The sequence below is a fragment of the Crocodylus porosus genome, unplaced genomic scaffold (genome assembly GCF_001723895.1).
Source record: "Crocodylus porosus isolate Cpor-Errol unplaced genomic scaffold, CroPor_comp1, whole genome shotgun sequence".
NCBI classification, from domain to species: domain Eukaryota; kingdom Metazoa; phylum Chordata; order Crocodylia; family Crocodylidae; genus Crocodylus; species Crocodylus porosus.
In genome coordinates this window covers 40,686,697-40,710,674 of record NW_017728915.1, presented here as the reverse complement: position 1 = coordinate 40,710,674, position 23,978 = coordinate 40,686,697, and the positions used below count along the sequence as shown (strand labels likewise).

Sequence of the window (23,978 nt, the reverse complement as noted above, 5' to 3'; positions counted from 1 at the left end):
TCCCTGGTCTTCTCTCCGAGGACTTTTCTGATGCCCACCCCAGGGTCTGAGCACTTGTCTCTCAGGGGCGCCGCTGGCCCCTGCACGGCTCCTGCAACCTCGTACCCAATGTTCAGTTCTCTCTTTTGGTGAAACAAACTGACTAAGAGAGAAAACAGTACAAGGAGGAAGCCTCCAAAACAACAAACCTCCCACAGAGCATCCAGGAGATGCACAGCCATGCTGCGGTCCCTACAGAAAACAAGACCATGACAATTGGTTTAGACCAGTTCCTCCTTTGAATAAACAGGAGCAATTAAAGATCAGCTAATTAGCAACTAGCTCTGCAACAGGCTCCCAGCTTCCACAGCGCTCTGCACGCAGACAGCAGCGCCACGCCCGCCTCCAGCCGGCAGGTCTCCAGCGCGGCACCCGGGCAGCTAGGCAATAGCGCGGAGGAAAGGAAAGGAAAGGAAAGGAAAGTCTGGTGGTCAACGCCACAGGCGCCGACTGAATCGTTTCCCCCAACTTATAACGAAGACGCTCTACATGCAACCGCTCCCGGGCAGCGGATCATCTTCGGTCCCCTCCTGCTTCCCCCTTTGCCGAGGGGCGAGTTACCAGCTGCGAAGGTCGGGAAGACTCGGGATGTGCTTGTGCCCTGCGGCACACACGCCAGGCAGCGCACTCCTCTGGCGGCCCCCACACCAGGCCCTTGGTGCTCCGATAGGAGACTTGTAGATGACCTGCTTTAACGCCTGCCATGGGATGCGGTCAGCCTTGGCTCCTGCTCAAGGGGACAAATTCCTTTCAAAATCTTCCCCCTACTGACCCTTTCCCTGCAGATAACCGCTTTGCCCCAACTCTCTCCTAGTGAAAGTACCCACGCATCCAAGCTGCCCGCGTACTACTCCTGACCCCCACGGGATCGCACGCAGCAGTCAGACCAGGCCTTCGCCGAGCCGTCTGGGCAAAAACTGCTGACCAAGACGACGGGTTTAATAGGCAAGCAGCTGTCATATGGCACCGTGCCCCGGCCCTGCTCGCTCCCTCCAAAGCGGCCGCGCGGCGGTGCCGGCTCGCAAGCTCACCCTGGCTGCGTCAGCGGAGCCCCTGCACGTCTCTAGCAGGGCTGGCCGATCTGCGGCGCGGACGCAGGGCCGGCCCTGGCGGCCTCCGTGCCCGTGGCACACGGCAGAGCGGGGAGAGAGCAGGGAACGCAGGAAAGGCAGCAGAGCAGCCACGCAGCTCCGGGCTGGGGATAGGAGGCAGAGCAGGAGACGGGGAAGGGGAAGGGGACTGGAGTGGGGGTGGGAAGCGCAGCCCCCTCCCAGGTGCAGAGGCAGTTTGACTGCAGTCCCGTCCCCTTCCACTGCTCCTTGTCCAGCGCACTCATTTGCACCGGACACAAGCCCCTCAGGCAAGTACGTGGGGTGTAGGACCACCACAAGAAGCTGGAGACCCAACAGCCTTTGGTCCCCATGTGCTGAATTGCCCGCAGAAGGCCCCGGCTGTGCCCAAAGCACTGACCACGCAGATCCCCCCCCAACATTTCACCAGAAGGGCCTCGCTTCTGGTGAACCTGAACTAAATTTGGAGGAAAAGTTGCTATCCGTGCACGCTCAGGTTTCTCACTCTGCTGCTGACACCAGTTACCTCAGAAACACTCTGCACTTTTCATCCAAAAATCTCCCCGCACTTCAGAAAAAGGAGTTCGAGCATTACCGCCCCCATTTCACCGAGATGGCCATTCAGCAAGTCAGCCGCAAAGCCAGACAGAGCCTGTATCTCGACTCCCAGCCCTGCCTTCTCGAGCAGACCTTGGCGCTTCAACTAGAGTAGAAGGGTCTCACACTGTTAACTACGGCCCGAGAACCAGCACGTTTTCTTCACTCCTCCTCAAATATTTAAACTGAAACAAAGGTGAGCATGGGCACGTTCTGGGTTTGAGCATGGGGCAAAGGGAAGGAGACCACAGTGGTGAAACAGAGGGGGGTTTCACTGCCTGCTCTTGGCACCAGGCTGCCCTGGGGTTTCAGCGCCCGTCTGGGCTTTATGGCGCGGAGGAAGTTCGTCAGACCTTCCCCGGTTCTCGATGCCCGTGAGAAGCGCTGATGGAAACACCGGTCTCGGAGCCCCCCCACGTCACCGGTGCTTTGCGGGGAGAAGTGAATGCAACACACCCGACGCTGGGGGCGAAGCTCCAGCTCGCTCCATCGTCCCCCAACGTCACCGGATGCTCTTCCCAGGGAGGACTCAGAGGGCCGTCACGAGGTCTTGGGATTGCATTTTCAGCAGCAAGTGGCAGAGCGGGAAGTGGCTCTTGGGCAAGCCAAGCAGCCAATAACACGCGATTTAAAAGGAAAATGGCAGAGTAAGGAGGATTGTGTGTGTGATAAGCCTAGTGCGTGCTCTCACCCAGGCAGCATCTGGAGAGGATTTTCTCCAGCAGACAGGGAAGAACTCGATTACATCCAGTTAACTGTGCTCTAAACTGATTATGCATGTGCCAGGCTAATGGATTACATTAGCAAGAGGAAAAATAACATCCAATCAATCTCAATTTACTGCAGACCACACCAAGGTCTGAGAGAAGAGAAACTGGTCCATGAACCACCCCCACTCCTACTCCTCTCAAATGCTTCAGTTATCAAGGACCCGTGGCATCAAAGCCACTCTCGGCAGAGGAAGGGCCAGAACAAGACCTTAGTGAATGGGTCCATCCGCAGCCACCTTCTTCCATGAAACCCAGCGCCGGGGTAGCGCACGCTAGGCTGGGCCTTGCAGCCTCCCTGCTCCTTGGACAGCCCAACAGTTACTAAAGTGGAGCAACACAAATCAAAGTTCACAGTGAAGTGGGTTGGGGGCATCTCAGGGCAGTCGAGTCCATCCCACTACTGCAAGCACCATGGGTGTGCAACACCCGTGACGTTCATACACCTGCCCTGGCAGACGGGCGGACGCCAGCAGTAAGTATTTGAAACCAAAGCAGTTTCTGCCTCTGCCTGGGGTTTTACGGGAACTTTTACCTCAGAGGCAAAGAACATTGTGATCATTTTAAGGAGCATCCGGGGCTTCCACTGACTCCACCGCGTGCCCGTCACAACGAGCTCCCTCTCCCTGCCCCGGGGACGGTGTTTCCTAAACCAACTCCTGAAACAGCTCCTGCCGCCTCCTCTCTTTGCAGCTTTCCTCTTCCCAGGGTGCGGGGCACAAAGCTGTCGTCTTCACTACTTTTCCCCCCAAAGAGCACAGCAAAACCAGAAAATCTGAACTAAGAATTTAAGAATTTTTTTTTTAAGTGTGGCAACTCCCTTGAGACATTGGGGGGTGGGGTGGGGATATAAATCTAAAAATTAAATAAGTACTTTTTCTTGTTCAGAACCAATAAAACCATCTAAACAGACTATTAAAGTTTAGACATGCTGATGCTTGACTCCTAAAAACAGAACTGCCTCCCAGATACCTTCACCCAGCCCCTCGGGCTCCACCTTGCCCGACTTCCAGCCTCAATTCATCCTCATGTATTTCTTCTTTCAACTTTCATGAAAGAGGACATATGGAAGCAAAGAGCTAGGAGAGGATTTAGTCATCTTGGCAGCAGAGCTCACAGGAGCCCGGTGGCGCTTCCCAGAGAGTCCGGTCAGAGTTAGCAAGGACTCCAGCTGCTGGGGTGAGACCAGCCGGCCGTGCCATCCCACCGCTTCCCCTTTCCTCCTGGACATCCTTGTCGTGGTCCATCTCCTGAAAAACTGCATGCATTCACACCAGGCATGCTTCCCTCCTCAGCATGACGGGGGCTATACAAGGTCTGAACTCACCTGACGTAAGAAAATAGTGCTCAAACAGAAAAAGAAAGCAAGGAAGAGCAAGGAGAAGAAAAGAAGATACAGGATACAAAACGGGAGTGCTTGAAGTCTATAAAAATATTGAATAGCTCTTTAGATATCAGGGAAGGAAGGGAGAAAAAGATAATACAAAAATTGAGCAAAATGAGAAGACAGCAAGAAAGACAGGGCATGTGTGAGTGGAAGGTATGTGCAGCGAGCCTGCTTAGATTTATGGCATTTTGTACCTGACTGTTCATACTAAAGCCATTATGGGATGATTAGAGAAAAAGGTGAAGCTTTAAGTCCAGTGAAAATCAATAGAAACGTCTGGAGCAATTCTGCAGCGCGAGTGAAAGGACTATTTACTGTATCCGGCGCTCCTCTTGGGTTACAGCCCACAGGGTTCAGAGAGGGTGGCCATGGGGGAGCAGTAGCAAGGCAGGGCAGGAGAAGGTGCTTACAGGGAGGACAGAAAATTGGAGACAAGTGGGGGAAAGACAAACCGAGATGGCGGTTGTGGGCCAATTCTTAGCACGCGTGGCGAATGGAAGGCCAAGACGGGCAGAGCGCCTCTCGTCAACAACGTGCACATCCAGGCAGAACTTGTCTTCTCTCCTTTTTGCCCTCTTCCACATGTAGGCTCAATCAGCAGTTTAAATTACAAACCACCAGCCCTATCCAAACAGTGCAAAAGAAATGGGAGCTTGCCCACATGCCTTCTGCATGCCAGCACGACCACACAGCGCTAGGACGGGAGCAGCGGTCTCCAAGTTTTGCGGGCACAGCCTCAGAGGCACGGCCCTTCCCGGATCGGTAATGGAGAACAGTGCTTTCGACCAAGATACTCAGCAGTGATGCTGCTTTTTGGATGGTCGACATGACACGTCTTACTGGACTAGGTCTTCAGGTGACAGAGGCTCAGCACCTCCTGAAAAATCAGATCCACTTAAGGCACCTCAAAATGGATAATCCGAATTGCTAGTCACTCCTGAAAAGCCTGGCCTGAGGAGTCGAGAGCTCAAGGGAATTGCTAGCAAAATGCAAGCTGAGGAGATGAATGATACCAGCTGGCTGGATCCCGCTTGCAAGAGACTAAGGCCAAATCCCCTCCAAGGATTTAAGCTCCCTCTCCACTCTGGTTCAAAACAGTTTCTTAGACGTTTCCCCACAAGGAAAAGTTAGAGAAGCCATCCCTTACCTTGTAGAGCTTCAGGCTCGCCTCATGCCTGGAGTTAACTGTATGAAGACGCAGCTTCTCCAGACTATTAGTGTAGTAGTCGCAGGCATTGCACTTGAGATGTACAGGGTTCCCAATGGCCACACACTTCAGCCGCCACTCGTTGGCCTTGCCACCCTCTTTGATGTGTGCTACCAGCTGGTATTTCTGCACATGCTTGTCCGTCTTACAGTGGAGCTGGAAGTTTGCCTTGAGCTGCGTGTTGTAGCGGCACAGCTTGCACTGGTACGAGTCCCCCATCACCGCCTTCCACTCCTCCTCGGGGAGGCTGCGCTCCACGTTCATGTGCAGCCCCAGCATGTCCAGGTTATCGGTAGTGAACTTGTTGCACACGGCACACTGGAAGAGCTTCAGGGAAGGATCGTTCGTTTGCGTGAAGCTCTCGCCCAGGTTCATCAGCTCCTCGGACACCAGCTGCCCGCCCCCCAGCCGCATGTCCAGGGGGATCTCTCCACCCACTGCACAAAGGAGAGGGAAAAAAAGTTAGAAAAGCTTGTGCTGACCCACCGAGAGGATCAAACCAGACCGCTCCCTCCCACCGCGTGCCCTGTACCACAACCTGTCAGGCCCTGCGCCCAAAGCAACATACATCAGTCCTTCTTTCCCCTGCCCAAGCCTCTGCCCTGTTCTAGGAACAAAGTGCCGGCCCTCGGATTTTGCAGAGCTGAGAAGCCCTTGCTGCCCAGCCCTGCACTCGCCACACGGCCTCTTGCTCATCAGAGAGACCAGAAAAATCTGACTCCTTACTGAGTCGGGTCTCTGCAGGACTGCAGTGAAACATGCCACCAGGCTCTCCTGCTTGCTCACGGTGGCAAGAAAGCGGGGAAGAGATCCCATTAAGCCACCTCCTGCTACCTCCAAAGCTGGGCCCCGCCGAGCAAGAGAGAATCTCTCGCCCCGGTGCCAAGGTACAAGTGATACAGGTGCGGCATGTCGGGCCTCAAGGTGCTGCAATGTCAGGAGGAAGCAACTGGCAAGAGCAGGAAGCAGCTGCTTCCCAAATGTGAGGCTCCTTCGTATCTGACCTCGGCACCCGTCAGAGCTAAATGATGCAAAATGGCCGAGAGCCTCAGAGGAGAGGCTGGCTGAGGAGAGACTGCATGCCCAGGAAAGACTGATGGCTAATGATCAGGGAAGTGCACGAGTACGTGTGTCAGGGAGAGCCCGTAAGAAGCATGCTCCCTCGCTCACTGTCATATCCCTGCTCTTCAAATCATCATTGACCCAGCTAAACCAAGAGCTGACCTCCATTCACTTACAGCAAATTAATACAGCAAGCTCTTATTTATGTCATTAGAAAGGCCTAAGGATGTGGACAGAGGGGAGGCTTGCTCTCCATTACCTGGGATCTCATGGCTAAACACAGAACCCAACCACGAGCCTCTCCTGAGGGACTGCGCTCTTCCTTCCTCCCCTGACGTCTCAGCTGCCGTGGGATGATTTCTCCCCTTCGGTACTTAACCCTGACTCTGTCCCTGCTTGCCTGGGGGGTGGTGTTTTAGATCCGAGCAACCTCCAAGACACTGGCTCAAAAAAATAAAAATAAAAGGAGAGGAGATGCTATTCCTTATTTTCCTTTCCATGCAATCAGTGGTTTACGGAGGCACAGCCACCAGTGGAAGTCGGCTACATCTGAAGAGCTGGCTTGTGGACTCTGCAAAATCCAGAAGCCAGCATGCACTCTTTCTAGAGCAAGTGTTTCTGAGTGGTTTAGGTTGAAGCTCTCCAGCCTTCCATGCCTGTCTTGTATGACATGTGCTATGCAAAGTGCAATTCAATAATAATTGCTACAGTTCTAGCAAGGGAAGGGAACTGGAATAGTTGGTACATTATGGATGCAAGGCCCAGGTTACTGGAGTATAAAACCATGCCCATAAACCAGTGCTTTCCAACCTTTTCATTTGTGGACCCATAAAAAACTTTGAATGAATGTGCACACCTCTCTGAATTGTAAGTGTGGGTATTCACATACTTTTGACTGATAATGGTCATCTTTTGCGGGTCCCTTGGACACAGCCTCCATGGTCACAGGATGAAAACCATTGCCATAAAGCACAGGAGGAAAGGGTAGTGAGGGGCTAGCCCCCACATACACGACTCCTTCCCACATGCCAGAGCTCACCCAGAACAGGAGCCCCTTCCTCCACCTACCTACTCACAACCCCAACGCTGCACTGTTTAATCTACTCCCTCTCTGCCAGGGCACAGAGAGATACGCCAGGGCACTTACTGAGGTACGTGGCCTGCTCACTTGTAGCATCCTACAATGGGCTTCATCGGTTTTTCCATCACTTCCCACCCCACCAGAATGATTTCTCTGACATGTAACTTAAATTACTGCTTTGAATCAGTCTGCTCCCAACCAGGTGTCAACTGAATGGAAATGGAGCCCGCTGAACAAGCCGTGACTCTTCCACTCGGAGCCAAATCTGCTGAAAAAGGCTTGAAAAAGGCAAACCACCTTGTCTGCTTACATGGCAAAACAAAAACCATGTTTTTATATCTCAGCAAACAAAAATGAAGAAAAGAGGTGACAGATGACTGCAGGAGAAGGGATAAGAGGTTCAAGATGCATCCGTACAGCGCAAAACCAATTGCAACAGAGCCAAAGTAAAAGATTTATCCTAATAGCTGGATTTGTGCCAAGTGCTTATTGACATGGAAAGCCCCCTCCCCTGATTCAGGCTCAAGACCTGTAGTCATCAAGTGCCTGAGTCATAAATCACTCCCCAAATAAGCTTAGATGCATTCAAGATCTCTGCATTCAGTTGGAGTCATTGAAGAATGAGACCTTAGTTAAGATACTCCCATTTCCTCTCTTGAAAGCTTCCCTCTGGCTTTAGGCAGGTGAGCTGGGGACAGAGTCTCTCTCAGGAAATCTCAACAGCCTGGCTACCGCTAGGAACACTACAGGCAATAAGGCACAAACCAAACAAGTAGGAATTATTTCTATTGCCAACATGAGAAAAAACACTCATAGACAACATCCCGCTACCAATCTGAGCGATGCAAACCAGGACAGCAGAGGCGCATGGAAAAAAAACCTGTAATTACATTCATCTAGAACTGCTTGCATTTCGCTTATAACTACTTGCATTCCTCCATATCTATATGCATATCTATTCAACTTGTTGGTGTTTTTGTCTTAAAACTTAAGGTTCTTAGACCCCTCTGCGCAACAGTAACTACTGCTATAGTGCACAAGAGAAGGAAAAGGGAAGAGGCATGGACTCTCAGAGCTAGGATTACAATGCATTAGCAATAATGGACGTTGACCAAGACAATCTATCCCATTTCAATGGATGGAAAAGGTTACAAATGGCAGAGAATACAGGAGCAGGATTAGTTCACAGGGATGCAGCTAAAGCAGATGGTTTCCTTCCGAAAATGGAGTGCTTTAGTGTAACGGGTGGAAAGGAAGCGCTGTGTCAACTCCCTTGCACTTGCCCCAGCTGCGGTGGGTTCTGCCACGCGGCCTCGTTTCATCTGGACTGGCACTGGGCAGCACCGACACGTATGGATGCACGGGCGAATGAGTAAGTGCTCCGAGGGGAAGAGGTGGTCGCCACTCCTGTCTACTGACGTGCCGCTCTAGCAGTCTAGGGGCTGACCCACCACCCCGGATATTAACCTCAGTCTCAGGTTAACTTCCCCAGGTTAGAGACTACGACTTTACACAGTCTCGCTGCACCAACTGGTGCTGTGCACAGATACAAATTAATGTCCCATTTTCCGGCCAGGAACTTGGGTGCAAGGGGGAAATATCCATTCAATGAACATCCTGTATGGACGACAAACCCCTTCAAAAAGACAGGCTCTCTCTTCTTCCCATACACAAGTAGTCTGGCCAATCCTTCTTTGCCCAACCAGTCAAGTCCGAGCGTCTCGTACCTCCAACCAGCATCCAGTGGAATGGCTCCACCAACACAAAATGCGTTTTACAAACATCCTGTGCACTTTTCCATCTCGTTTACCCTTACCAGCCAATCAGGGCAACACCTTTGTGCAACTCAACTTTCCCGCAGTTAAGTATCCTAACACACACCCTCATTAACAGAGTCTGGCTGGCAAGTGCCGCACTCTCCCCAAACCCACCAGTATGGGGTGATTTAAAAAGAAAACACCAACGAGCACCTCCCTCTCCAAATGAAGACAACGTGGGTGGAAGGCGTCACAGAGGCCTCCTTGCTGGGGGCGTCGAAGAACATGTAATGTGCGCTGGCAGGGATTACCCACAGCATCCCTCCCAATTTCAATCCAGCCAGAGGTCTCCAAAATTCACGGGGGGGAAAAAAATAAAGAGAAACACAAAAGGATGCTCTGAAATATCTTAAGATGAGAAAATGTGTCCAGCAGGGATGGAGCCCTACCGCACTATGCACGAATGACCTGGGAGGCTACAACTGCGGGACTGGGGAAAGCCGGCCTGCTGGACAGCATCCCATCCACCCGCCGGGCCTCCCAGGATAGGAAACTCCTCCCCACACACAGACATCACATTATCAAAACAGCTGAACCTCACCTAGAGATGGAGCCATAGTTGCCATAGGGTTGGTCGGATCGAGCTGGAATCCGCCCATCATGAACTGTGCATCAGAGGAAGTGCTTTCCATCTTCAGGTTGGGCAGATTCATGTTTTGCGCCAGGTAGTACTGGTAAAGCTCAGCCTCAGCCGGCGAGGGCAGGCTGCCGAGGCCCAGGTGCCGGTTGTGTTGGATTTGGGACATGTTCTGCTGCAGCAGCATCATATTGTGCATGTGTTTCTCACTGGTCATGTGAATGCGAAGGTTCCTAGCTACATTGGTCTCGTAGTCGCATACCTCACACCGCCAGGTGGGTTTGGTTTTTGGTTTGGTGGGGGAGGGGGCCCCACAGGTGCTACCAATGTTTGCTGCTGCCGCCGCTGCCGCCGCCGCAGCCGCCGCCGCCGCCCCAGCAGTGTGGCTGAAGACTTGCTCTCCCCCTCCGTTCTGCAGGTTTTGCATGTTGTTGAGATGCTTGTCGGACTGCATATGAATACTGAGGTTGCCTTTGGTAGTAGTGGAGTAGTTACAGACCTCGCAACGGAAAGGCTTGTAACCACAAGTGTAGCTCTCGCCCCGTGCCAACCGTGGGTGTGGCTGCCCACTTTTGCAGTAGACACATGAGCCACCGGGCTCGGGGTGTTTCTCCTTCATGTGCGCTTCAAGTGTCTGCTGGTACTTGTAGTGCCAATTGCACTTGGGACACTTCAGCGTTTTACATGAGTTGCGAGAATGCATCATGGTCATATGGCCGCCTAGCGATCGTGAGGAGCCCAGGACAGTGTCACACTTGGGGCACTCCACACCACTCCCCGAGGGGCACTCCCCACCCCCAAGCTCACAGAGGGGGCCAGCATGCTGGTGATGGGAGAGGTAGCTCCCGTCGTCGCCCTCTGCACTCTCATTTGGTTCTGGTGCTGTGGCATTGTCTTTATTGGCACTTTCATCGATAAAGTCCAACCTCCTGCCACCCTCTGCCACACTGGCTCCACCACCCTCACTGTTAAAGCTTAAATGATTCCTCCTGCTTGCACCATCAAAGACAAAGGAAGAAGCAGAATTAGAACTAGTAGAAGCTGTGCCCCGGGACAGGGTCTGAAGCACATTAGGCATTAAGGGAGAGTTAGAAATGCTTTGGTTTGAGAGAGCAAGGTCCTTTTTGCTGCTGCTACCTGCCACAGCCCCAGACTCTTCATGGGGCCTGTCCTCCAGTTCGTCCTCCAACTCGCTCGGAAACAGTCCTTTGCAACCCTCATCATCATCTTCCTCTTCCTCCTCTTCCTCCTCCTCCTCCTCCTCCTCCTCCTCCACATCCTCCTCTTCGTCCTCCTCCACCTCCTCAGCTGGCTCTGCCTTTTCCGAGAGGCTATCCTGGTCACCCATTTCTTGCTTCTCACTCTCTGCTACCCCAGGGTCCTTTCCCTCTGAGGATTTGGTAGGACTGGAAGCCAGTGGGCCCAGGGGGACTGAGGTAATTGGGGTCTTCAGAGCCGAGCTGGTCAGCCCACCAAGGTTCAAGAGGGCACCAGGCGCCAAGATGCCCGACTGTGGCTGCTCTGCTCCACCGGCAGCCCCGGCCTGGAGAGCCTCTTCACCTTCCATTCGAATGCCACTGAATTTACCGTAAAAACTGTGTCCAGGGCCTATGAGGTTAGCTGTGGAAACTAAAGGGTGTTGAAAGGTTTTGTTTTTTGGTTCCAGAAAACTTACAAGGGGCTCCTTGTCTTTGCCTATCCCTTGGATGATAGCGGAGATGTTCTTATTGCTAAGAATTTTCCGCTCCTCCTCACTTAGAGTCATTCGATGGTCATGCACTGCATGGGTCACAAACGAGCGGACATACCCAAAGGACAGCTTGCACAAGAAACACATCAGGATGGGCTTCCTCTTCCCATAGAGTACAAAGCCATCAAATTTGGACAAGTCCACGTTGTTGGGAACATCTTTGGATACACAGGAACTTTTGGCAGAACCGTCGCTGTTCAGGTAATCCTTGTTGCTTTTGTGTCGCACATCGAAAACGCGGAAGCTGTGCAGGACGGGGCTGATGCCCGTCAGGGCTGAGGTATTCGGGAAGGACTGGTCTGAGCCCTCAAACCATTTCCCGAAGGATGAGGCTATGTGGAAAGTATTAATGATCTGTGGGTAGACGGGGGCAGCAGAGGAGGGTTCCCCTTGCTTGCCCCCCGCATTGGGTAGAGAGTTCATAAAGAGCGAAGGGAGAGCCCCACTGCTGTTGCCATTGCCACTGCTACAGGCTCCCCCGCTTTGGATCAACTGGCTGACGCTTTCGACAATGTATGCCGAGCCATCTGGCTGGTAGACGATTTCACCAGCCAGGTTCTCCACATCACTCTCCTCGTCCCCCTCCTCACTGGTGTCGCTCCCACTCTCCTCCTTTAGCGGAGGCGGTGGGCGGGCACTGGGGCAATGGTGCTCCATGTAGGTCTGTAAACTGGCGAAGGAGGCTGAGCATTCGTTGCAGCTGACCTCTTTGCTTGTGGACTCCGTATTGGGGCCAGCTGAGTTGGTGCTGTCTGGGATGCGCTCATTAAAGGGGACCCTCAGGCTGTCCAGGGGCCCATGGTTTTCCGTTGTGGACTGCTCCATAGTACTGGGTTTGTCAGGGAGGTGGGTGCTGTTAAGTTCAGTCCATTGCTGGTGCTGAGGGATGCTACACCCATTGTCCTTCCCAGAGATGACAGGCGAGTCACAGCCTTCCATGGTAAGGCCTGCATGGAGCTTTCATTGCACCCAGTACGGCGTGGACCTGAAAGGCAAACAGAAGGGGGGAGAAAGAAAGAATCAGAAAGGCGAGCAAGTCAGCGAGAAGGCACAGCCCGCACAGAACGGTCATCATCCCGCGCGGGCCGGGGTCTGCAGGACAGCGCGTGGCTCACTAACAAGCTCCTGAAGTGCAGGGCTGGCTTAAAGCAACCAGGGTAAGGCCGAAGAATGAAGCCAGCAAAACCACCGAGCACACCTGGGTCAAGGGACCGCTGCAACCCGTCCGTCACGAGGAGGAAGAGGAGGGGGCCATGCCACTCTTTTTGCCATTCGCTACAGAAGTCAGAAAAGCATGAGACTCCTGAAGAGACTGGAGAGGAGCACAGTGGCGTGCGTCTAACCCCTGCTGAAGACGGTAGTCGCAGCGTTTCACCCCAAACAGCTGAGAGCCTTTAAAAAATATTAACATAAGCATTTCAAGCCGGAAGAGCCTTTGGAGAGAGAAGCCTCGAGCCAGCTCCGCTGCAGGTTTTAGCAGGGAGCCCCTGGGACCCCGTTTCCGGCTCCCCCCAGCATCCTGTCATTCAGAAACGGGGCTGGATCGCTGCTAAGCCAATGACTCAAATGCACCTTGCTGACTGGGATAAGTCTCCTTCCATGCAGACAAACTGCTGCCTGCCCTTTCCCTTCTTTGCACGTTTAGCCGGCAACTCAAGTTCAACACGGCCAAAACTGTGCTCATGACTGCCCCCGACCTCTCTCCCTTGGTCCCAGCTGCGTTCAACTCTGCCCTCCCTCCAGACCTGCAGATACAGGATGTATAAAGAAAGCTTCCTGCACCTTCTTGGCAACACTGAGACCTGGTCTTTCTGCTACCAACAAAGCCCAAACTCTTCCAGGTCCTCAGTGCCCCGTAACTCTCCTATCACAACTTCTCCCTTTCGGTGTACTACGCCAGCCTGGTCACGAGCACTGAAGTCACCTTCCTACCACATGAGCCATTCATCCCCATGCCCCTCTGCATCCCTCCCCAGATTTCCCTCCCCTCCCTTAACAAACATGAGCTATTTGGTCGTGATATTTAAGGTCCTTCATGGACTGTTTTGTTCCTGCGCCTCTTGCAGAGGAACACAACCATCAACGCCCTACCTCTGATTTCCCTTCAGAAATGTCCCTTTCCAGCAAGCCCCTTCATGCTTCTCCCTTAGCACCCTGTAAAGACCCTTAAGGCCAATGCATGACCGCAGCTCCCTCCTCGAGACCCACCAAAGGTACGATGTCTAAAGAACCCTGGCAGGGCACCCCCCGCCGTGAGCTGTGATCACCGATCAGCTCCCCAAGAACAACAGTCTCGCTGGTTCCTCGTGCTCCTGGTTTCCTGCATTACACGCTTTCTCGTGCTCTACTTTGATAGTCAGCTCTTTGGGGCAGGCGATACCTTTATTGTACTTACAGGCATAAAGGGACCAGCCACGACTAGGCTCTGTAGGCACTACCACACTATAACCATCACCAACCACTAATAATGGATTGCAAAGTACTGGGAGTTTGTTGAATGATACAGATAGCAAAAAGAAAAGAGAGCTGTGGGTAGGACCTGTACAGACAGATGACCTCCCATTGTCTCTTTCCCCCTTCCCCTCCCCTCCGCCCGGGGAGATGCGCGCTTCCTCTCTGTACAGCATTGGTACTACTCCACTGGAAATACAGTGGTCCCTTTAAAATCATCTCGTTGCCAAAAACCACAGAAATCAGAGCTCAAAAACCCAAGTCACCTAGGAGATGCTTCTACTATTGCAGGATTTTTCCCTACAGTGCATTTTCTGTGGACTAGTCCAGCCCAGAGTACTGCCATGTCTACCGTTTCGGGAGGCTGTCGTCTCAAAGTCCTTGTTCAAATGCATCCTTATCAGGAGTTCTTGCTAGTGGTCAATGCCTTTTTTTTTTTCCTCCACTTCTTAATAATATACCATTGTTCCTAATTAAGTCTCATTGTACCAACCTAAGTAACACATTCATATCCACGTAATTGTTTTCAATGGTCACAGATCCTTGGCCTATGATGTTCCTCCCTCTAATTAGTCAATAGTTTTCTACTTGCGTGGAGTCCCAAACTGAACACAAACTTGGTCTGGTCATGCTGGGCCGTCCAGAGGAGTTCAGCTTCACTGATCTATAGATACAAAGCTTGCTGAAATACAATCCAGTATTGCATTTGCGTTTTCTACTTTGACCATCACTCTAATTAGCCGCCTGCTACCATGTGTTGGTCTCTTTCAACACTAACTAATCAGTGCTTTGATGATTAAAAGTGCTATGTAAATGCTAAGTGTTATAATCAGAGTTTTAAAATTCATCCGACATCTTCTAGCCTGAGTTGTGAATCTAGTAGCCGCGATGCAAAAACAACCATGCGGCCACGGCCTTCCAAAGACTCAAGTCTGCAACTGAAAGCAGTACTGAAACAGCCCCCGCCACCATCTCATCCTGGGGGGAGCACACCGTATTGAAAAACACCACTGTCAATGCACTTTCTAGTCAAGATCTCTTTACGTGGCCCTTGGTGGCAGAAGGAAAAACTCTGAGACGCCTACGAAATGTGACAACCCGCACTGCTATTCCAGCATCTGCGCACTGCCAGAACGAAATGCGCCCGGGTCTGATCTACATCGGCATCGACGACCGCGAGCCGCGCTGCCCTGCAGGCACCTGGCCCGTCCGCGCTGCGCTGCGCCGCGCCTCGGACAAGCCGGAACAAAAGCAGAGACCGCGGTGCCGCCCAACTTCACCCTCGTGGCTCCAACCTTAACGAAGGCTCAAAAATTAAATTATCCTGAAGCAGAAACTTGGAAAGGCACCTGCCACAGGCAAATAGCTCCTCACCCCGGGATGCAGAGTTTTAACGCTGCGACTAGAATGACCTGCACTGACCAGACTCAGCCCAATAAATATTTGGGTCTGCTGGCCCTTTTCCCAGACCGATTCCTGTTGGCTCCATGTGAGGTGCTTAGTCAGTCCCGAACACCTGACAGGCTGCTTTTGTTCACGTTACTTCTGCCGCATGGATTGAAAATGGATGAGGCTCCCAGCCAAACCAACAGGAGCCCAAGTTGTCTGCACACGAAAAAATCAAGACAAACTAATAGAAACCCACACCAAATCCTGTATCCCCTTCAGGCAGCAACTGCTCGTTTCCTTGAGAAAGCAGCTCTCTTCTGGGAACGCGCATCTAGGCCGGAAAGCACAGCAGAAGACAGTCGCACCTTCCTCCCAGAAAGCTAGCCGTCTCTACTCACGTGGGAATCAACCCCTTGCAACTAAAACTGACGGTGTACAAGAAACTCGCTCTGTTTGTAACCTCTTAAGCACAAACAAGTGATGGGTCTCATTTATGCAATATTATTCATTTACACAAAGCCCAAAACAACAGGGACGGGCCCAAGCCTGGAGAACGCAACAGGCTCCCAGGAACCGCGCTACCCCGCTCCGCAGCGGCCAGCCGACGTGGCGCTGTCGCGGGGACCGCACCTGAGCAGGGAAGGACGCCTGATTGACAGTTGGGCCAAGAGGGTTAGCAGAGCCGATGGGGCGGGAGGGTTAACAGCCTGATTGTAAAATCAATGTCATAAATGCTTGGTAAGTTACAGGAACATGCGGGAAGAGGAGGCCGCGATTGATAAAGGACTGCGGCTTTGATGCTGCACTGGGGACTTGTTTATTGACAGGAAAGCCAATCTCCTCTCCAAGCCAGGCCAGGCCAGAGAAACCTGCAAGCGTTTACCAATTAATTGGTGGGCTTTTCTGCCTCTGTGTTGCTCTAACAACTCTTCCCCTACTCAACAAGTTAAGCAGTGAAGGAAATGCTGCTTTCAAGAACTTTGCTTTCTTCTTCCATGTCCTGAAACTCAGAAGCCATCTCTGGCAAGCAAACCTTCACCTGCCAGCACCGCTTCCAGCAGCCCCGGGACAGATTTCAGTCCTCTGCTGCTGAGTTTCCTTGCTCGCCTTCAGGACACGAGCAACTCTGCCCAGCGGGGCTGAGGCAGGAAAACAGGAAGATCCACTTCCCCGTGCATGCAAACTGCCGACACCAGCCCCTTAGTGCAAGGACTCAAATATTCTGGTTCAAGCAAACCTGGCAGCAATGGGGACTGCTGGTTCATCAGTGTGATGCCAACGTCTTGCCTTTTCTTCCACCCCTGGCCCCACGAAGTTTAACACCCTCCGACCGGCTCGGCACAGGGGCAGAACGTAGTTGAGGACAGGCAGATCCTTTCTGCATCCAGCAGTTCCCCATCCTCTTCCCATCTCTCCCTCCTTTCTCTCTGTTTATCAGCCAGTCAATAAGAAAAGGTAGTTCTTACTTAAAGGAGGCAGAAGTCAACTCGTCAGGTCGATCAGCACTGTCTGTAAACATGGTTTCCCGTAAAATCAATGAACTTCAGTCATAGAGAGAACAGTCTGAGAACCCAAAGCCTCCACATGCACACACGCAGCAGCGAGCTGGAGGGAAGAGCTCTCCTTCAGTCGCTCCGCCGGCCTCTCCTCCACCACCTCGACCGTCCGTCGGATGTCCGCCGCCCCCGGCTCTGGTTCAGCTCTAAACGCTTTTCCACCCCCTGCATCTCTCCCTTTACCTCCATCTCTGGGCACCTCAAGCACGGATCCGGGCCCCTTTTCACCAGGCTTGCCCAATCCCAGATCCTGGGACCGAGGAATGACGGGGTGGTTATCTTCACCCCCGGAGCAGCGCCCTGCTTAGGACTAAGCTGCATTCAAGTGGGAGGCACGTGAGCGAGACATTACAACAAACCATCCTGACTGCATGCCTCCAGAGTCCCCACGAAGCCCAGCCGTCTCTTTTGCAGCCAAAACGCATAGCGTCAACCCCAGCTCCCGCTGGAAGGCCCCCTGCACCCGAGCCCTGGCTCCCTGCACGTCGGCCACCTCCGGCATTGCCAGGACGAGTCTCCTTGGCTCAGCCCGGCGCTCGGCCCTGGGCTGGACCCACGCCCCGCAAGGGCCGAGCCTGCACCAGCGAGGGGAGGCAGGGGGAGAAGGGGGGTCCTGCTGTTGCCCAGACTTCCCGAGAATTAAATACGAACAGCCGTGCTGTGTAATTTTAAATTGTTAATTAGCACAGGGTTAATTAGGCGGCCCTTTCACAAGAGGCTGTTTGGCAGTAAACCAAGACTCAAAGCAATGAGGAGGGAGGAAAACAAAAGGAGAAGGAGACAGTGAGAAACTGTTCCTGTGCTAATGACCCGCACGGCACCAGGGAAGGGGGAGCGGGGGCCGAGTAAGAGACAGCGGCAGATGCTGCGGCCGTGCCCCTGGCAGGCGCCCAGACGGGCTGCCCCCACCCGAGCGCCCAGGACAGCCCGACCTCCGCGGGGCCCACCGGCCAGCCCCGCGCCCTGCCGTCGCCCCGTCTGCCCAGCTTCCGGCGCCCGCTCCGTGCTGGAGAAAAACACGGCCTGCGGCAAATGTGCCGACGGGCAGCAACAGCTCTTGAGTGCTCCCCATTGTGGGAAGTTATGTAAGCCCGGCTTTAACTTTGTAAATATGCACCTCGTTGTTAGGCCAAGAAGCACTCTATAAATCAATAGAGCAAATGTGTACTGCAAGAGTGCCCTGAATTAGCATCCAGCCTTAACACACCTGTCAGCTGGACCCCGAGTGCCGTGCTCTGAACGCAGGGCAACCCTGGAGCTGTACCAAGGCGCTCCGAGCACGCCGGCACCGGCAGGGGAGGAGGAAGGGCGCGCGAAGCAGGGGGAGGCGTCGCATCCGAGGTGTCACACGGGATCTGGACAGAGGGACAGGGACGAGGTGCCAGTATCGAGGGAGACTCTTCCAAGGCAGCGCTCGCAGCAGCGCTCTTCCTGCAAACAGGTGGGGCGAGGGAGGGAGGGGCATCTACTATGCCCCCAAAATCATACACGTGCAAGCATGGGCACCCCTGAGCCCAGGAGCCTCCCATACAATCTCCTAGCACTGCTGTGGGGCTCCCAAAACCCGGCTGCGCTTGCGCCGACCTCTGGCACTGAAAAAATCCCCAATTCCCACAAACGCTAAGGGGACAGCAGTGCATGCCACGACAGGGCATGAAGAGCAGGTGTCGGGAAACAGAGGTGCGAAGAACGAAGCGTTTTCCAAGACACCACACAACCACCTACGGCAGCGGGAAACCCGTGGACCCTGGAGGAGGCAGGCAGCAGACCACGTCTTTTGCCAGGGGACGGCACGTTCCAGCGTGAAAGACCTTGCGACATTTTGGGGAAAGCCAACGTCTTTCATCAGCTTGGTGCAATTTGCCCAGCAAAAGTCCTCAGATCCGAGCAGCTCCTCCCACTGTGTGACAAGACGTGGGACGTATGCCGCCGAGATGCGGACGATTCGAAAGTCCCTTCTGTCCCCTGCACATGCATGCTGGTGCGGAGGGCAGTCTGCCCGCACCACTGCAAGCACGCTCCTGTCCTGGCCTGCGCTGACCAAACAGATGCTGGACTGGTGACAACTGGGAGCCGCCAGATACCTCGTTGGAGAGGAAAGAGGGGAAGGGAAGAGCGCCAAGCCAGACTCCTCCAGAATCCCAGCTCCAGCCCCATCGCTCCAGTCCGTATCGGGACAACAGCCCTCACCTGCTGCAAGTTCAGTCTTGTAACGAGTGGGCAAAGCTGCACTGCAGAGCTGAAACTTTGGGCTCTGTGCCCTACTGAGGCTGGGTTACACATGCGCATAACAGCATTTGTTTTCACTTTTCCTGTGTTGCTTGAAAGGAAAAAATTATGTGCAGAAAGATGTCCAGACTGGTTATTTAGGCTGCAAGGCCAAGCACTCTTCCTTTACAAGTCTGGCCCATGCAGCTTAAATACTGTCCTCTTGGACAGTAACGGGAGGTTGGTATCTCGCCCAGGAGGCACTCGTTTAACTCCCAGAATCGGCCGAAACGCCAGCGGTTCAGGCTACACAACCTCATGCACCCTCTACTCTCAGTTCCTAGCTTCGCCAGGTGCCATCTTTCTTACGTACTAGAGAAGGGACAACCCAGGTCTTCACTCCTCATAAAACAGGCTGGAGAAGCTGGCAAGTATTCTTACCATTCAAGTGAAAATGGAGGAATCCACAACATGCCTCGGAAAACGGGGATAAAGACGGTGCTTAGAGACCAAAATGTATGACTACTTGTGAAGCTTACAAGGGGCATACGTGTGCCAAAGGGATTTCCACCATTTCCTTGTGCTGGCTCTCTAGCACTCGTACCAAGCGCTTCCAAATGAGGAAACAAACCAGCCAGCTCATTTATTCACTAAGAGGAGAGAAACTCGTTTCACACGACAGTCTCTTCCCCAAAGTGCCCCAAGGATCAGACAAGGCAAGAGACGCTTCCTGCTGCCCTTAAGGGACAAAAGGACGAGCAAGCGCAGTCCAGGGGCCAACGTGCTCTTAAGTGCTGGCTGGCCGGTCGTGTCCGTCCCGTGACGAGCAGGACCGGCGCGGCTGCTCACCCAAAGTTACAGACACGCTGGTGTGTTTGGCTTTACTGACGATCCAAAGAGCAAAAGCAAACCCTAACCGGGGATGCTTCCTTCCTACCCTTCGCTGCTCCACAGGTTTCCCTGCACACTTCTCTGTGCCAGGCTGTCATTCCAAGTGGCCAAACAGCCCCTTAAATCCAGGGTGCCATTAGCAATCTCTGCTCGTCCTGCCGAGTCGAATCGGCATTGCTCTTCAGCAGTTCAGCACGAGCTGACGACAGCCTGGCCTTCCCGTGGCAGCGTCCCCTTTTCACGAACCAGCCTGCTGCCTGTCCAGATGTCGGAAACCACAGGGTTCCCAGGAGCTTTCTGTGTCCAGCCACGTTCTGCGGGAGACCTGCCAGCCAGTGCCAGAGGGCACGAGGCACTGGGAGAGGAGGCCATGAAAGACTGCCTGAGGAAAGGCAAGGCAAGGCAAGGCTCGCAACAGGCACCTCCAAAGCGTTTTTCTCCTTCCAGCAGGAAGAAAGCCATGTCGCGGGTTTGCCGTGGGCAGCTGGCTCTGGCACAGGGCTCCAGAACTGGCACGCTGACAACACAAACAAGTGTTGTCCTGTGCATGCTCATTAATGGGGCAGGACACGCAACCGGGCTCACATGCTTAGGCACAGCCAGTTCCTCTGATCTTCACGGCATCATTAGCATAAACAGCTTTCCAAGCTGCAGGAAGCAAAGAAATGCTAAACACGACAGGACTGGAAGCTGTGGGGCTCGGGGGCTGGCAAGGAAATAGGAGAAAGGGTCCCCACTTGAACAGATGGGCCACGCACAGCTCTTGCGTGGCATCTCTGCACCTCGCAGACCGACAGAAGCAGGGGTCAGCAACCTCTGGCCCACACGCTGGAGCCAGGACACCCGTGGCACAAGGTGGCAGGGACAGAGGGAGGCAGTGCTGGCAGCCGGGTCCCAAGCGGCAGCCTGCGGCTGGGCAGAGGCTGCCAAAGCATGGGGAAGCTCAAACGCAGCTCCTCGTTCTCATCAAGCTTTTGGTATTAACTTTGGCCCGATATTTGCTGAACCTTTAACCCAGCAATTGCACCACGCAAAAATCAACTTGCTGCCCTCTGAGACCCAAATGACCTAGAACTTGTGCCAAAGGGGGCCTGACAAAAAGCTGGCAGTTATGTGCATTTATCCCCCGCAGAAAACAGGCGTTTTGGTGAAAGCAGCAAATGAAGGTCAATCACACTTCTCTACAAAACAGAAAATAAGGCAGCTGGGGTTTAAAAGTGACACGCATCATCCAGGCTCGCAGGACCTGGCACTCGTTCGGAAAGCTTCACGGAGGGACTCGGCGCGCACACGTTTCCGTGTTGCTTTTTACCCAGAGCCTGCACATGGCAGGATCCTAGAGTTGTAGAAACGGCGCCTTTGCCCCAAAATCCAAGCCTTCATTTACTTCCAGCCCTCTCTCTCAGAGGTATCCTTGCCAGCACGAACCAAGCACAATTCACCACCACATGGCAGACCCAGGTCTGAAAATCAACTTGAAGAAGTAACTAAGAGGAAGAAATTATTGCACTTGCACTCCTTGGGCCTGCAAAGTCTGCAGTTCCACACCCGCGTCTCTCAGCATATTCCCCATGCGCCGAGGCCTCGACCCTCCCATTACAGAATTTGCCTTTTTGATTTTTCCCCCCACAAACCGTCCAGGCCCTCGGCAGAGTAGCCGTCGAGGTTACTGGGAATCCCACTGGCTCCAGGGGCCTCTGGGGGTGGATCAGCACAGCTGGGCCACCACCGCAGTGGGGGCACCGAGGGACGGGCATCTGCCTCCTCAGACAACAGTGGTATCTCAGTGACCCCCACTGAAACTGGGCCCTGCATCCAGGCGGATGCAAAACATTGGGCCCGTAGGCTGCCCAGCCTCACGTGCCGGCCCAGTTACTAGTTGGGATAGCTCCGCCGCCGTCACAGAGGCGATGAAGTCCCGCTCCAGGCCTGAAAACCAGGCTGAGTGTGGATGCTGAAGTCGGCCAAGACGGGAAGTCCAGGTGTCCTCAGAGACCAGCTGGGACAGCTTGGTCAGGACTGTCGTGCAGTGGGGCGAGTGCGTGTGGACCAGGATCCCCCTTCTGTCTCCAGGCTCAACCAAGAGGCAGATGCGCTGCATCCAGGTTGGAGGAGTTTGGCAGCGAGGTTCTTCCTTGGGCCAGATTTTCTTTGAAGATCACCATTGCTCTGGCCCTTGGGTCACACATGGGGCCCTGCTGTACCAGATAACAGTACAGCCCCTTCCACTCAAGAAGTCTGTAGCATCCAGAAGACGGTGCCTTCACCAGTTCCCCGAGGACATGCAATACTCAGCACCGGTCGATCCATATATTGCTGGCAGCGCTTCCCGCAGCCTCTCGTGGAAGCCACCATCCAAGCGCTCTCAGCATGACGCTACTCCTCTTGCAAGGCCACGTACTATCACAGCCTGACGTGGCACAGCTACAGAGTCTCTCTTTTCCTTTTAAAAAGCAGATGCAATTGCATACAAAACACCATGTTAAAACGCTGGTTAGGTTGCAAAATTCACTTCCCCTTCCCTCAACAGGATCACCATCGGACTGCGTACTCCAAGTAGCACCGATGACCCTGGAAAGTTTTAGTTCCCCACTTTTCAAACATGCCTGGGATTCGAGCAGTCCCACCATCCCCACAGCCTGTGCCACGCCGGGCTGCTCATTCTCTCCCCTCTCGGATAAATACTGCAGACATTTTCACTGCTACACAAACATACCCGTCCACACAGCCAGTCTCTCCAGGCCCCACAGCTTGTTAAAAACCCACCAAATATTCCTTTAGTCTGGACCACCGAAGCAGTGCCTTCATGTAGCATTTTCCTTCCCTCTCCCACCAGCCTGCCCGCACCACAAACGTGCTCCCATCAAAGGCCACATGCAAGCCACGAGGCTTAGAGGTTACGTTGGCCAGGACTCAGATCCACTTGCTAGAAAACAGCCCAGCTGCAGAGGTCAAGGCTCAAACCTCACTTCCCACCCGGCGAAAGCCTGTACGTAGAACAGGTAGCGAGAGAGTTCAGCCTTGGCATCACAGACGTCAAGCATGATATGCCGGCACTGTGCAGCCCCCATAACCCACTCCCCGTGGCACCAGGACACATCCGCAGATAGTCATTTTGTTTTCCAAGACGAGTGAGTTTTACGCGATGGCCCTAGCCGTGCTCCCATGCAAGCGTGCTGCAGAGGCAGAACAGGTCCGCTGCAGCGAGACCACTTCAGCTGGAGGACTAACGTGACCTGGAGTTCCCAGGGGAAGCAATAGCTCAGCTGGAGAAATCCTGGGTACGAAAGTGTTTAGGGAGTGGGAAGAAAAGACGTCCCCCTTTGAAATCACTGTTTTTATTTCCTTCCTTAAAGATGAAGCGAAAGCTTGTCCACATTCAACAGTTCCAGAAGCAGCCACAGGTATGAATTCAGCTGCAGTTCCCCCGCAGGCACGCTCCAGCACGTCGGGGCTTTTCAAGGTTCGTTCAACATGGCTTTGGTTTAAGATAAGCCAAAACAGTACCTTTCCTTCCCATAGGGAAAGTTATACTGACACAGCCACATGCCGGTGTAAAGTTGACGCTACGGCTGAGAGAGCCTGCACTTGTGTGCAAAACTTCCTCGCTGACCTAAAGAGAGCAGTTTCCACAACAGCTTTTCTGTCACTAGGAGCAGGGCACCTACTGCTGGGGTCTGGGCTTGGCGTCTCCTCCACCGTACCAAACTGATGCCCCTGCGTGCAGCCACCATGCTCAATCCTGTTCAAGTGGCTCCAAGTCTGGAGGCCGGGCTCAGGAGTCCACGGCAGACTGTCTCCCTTCAGCTGGTACCAGGTCTCTGTAGGACTTTCAAGCCAAGTGATCCCTTGTCAAACTTTCCATCCTCACCCATCCAATAGGTCACCTGAATCCTGAACAGAGAGAGGCGCCACGGGGCCCCCCGAATGGATCCATGCCAAATGCAGGAACACCCCCACGCGGGCCAGACACCTAGGAGGGTGGGGTGCGGACAGTCATCGTCTCTCCCCCCCGGTCTCTAGGACCGAAAGCGTTACTCTGCTGTTCGCTAATTGTGGGGGTTTATTTTTATTTCCTATTAGCCTCGCGCACGCCTGATGAGATTATCTTACCGGAACTGACACAGCT

The 23,978-nt window shown here is 53.6% G+C and overlaps 1 protein-coding gene across 3 annotated transcripts in view; it reads right to left on the bottom strand.

Annotated features, from left to right (window-relative positions):
* ZFHX3 (zinc finger homeobox 3) overlaps positions 1-23,978 on the bottom strand; it is a 203,031-nt gene that overhangs the window by 121,622 nt on the left and 57,431 nt on the right. For all 3 annotated transcript variants that reach the window (XM_019536092.1, XM_019536094.1, XM_019536093.1), the window contains exons 2-3: positions 9,569-12,339; positions 5,008-5,504 (exon numbers count right to left, since the gene is read on the bottom strand). In XM_019536092.1, coding sequence (XP_019391637.1) covers positions 5,008-5,504; positions 9,569-12,293 — 3,222 coding nt within the window. In that variant the 5' untranslated portion in view covers positions 12,294-12,339. The remainder of the gene's footprint in view (positions 1-5,007; positions 5,505-9,568; positions 12,340-23,978) is intronic.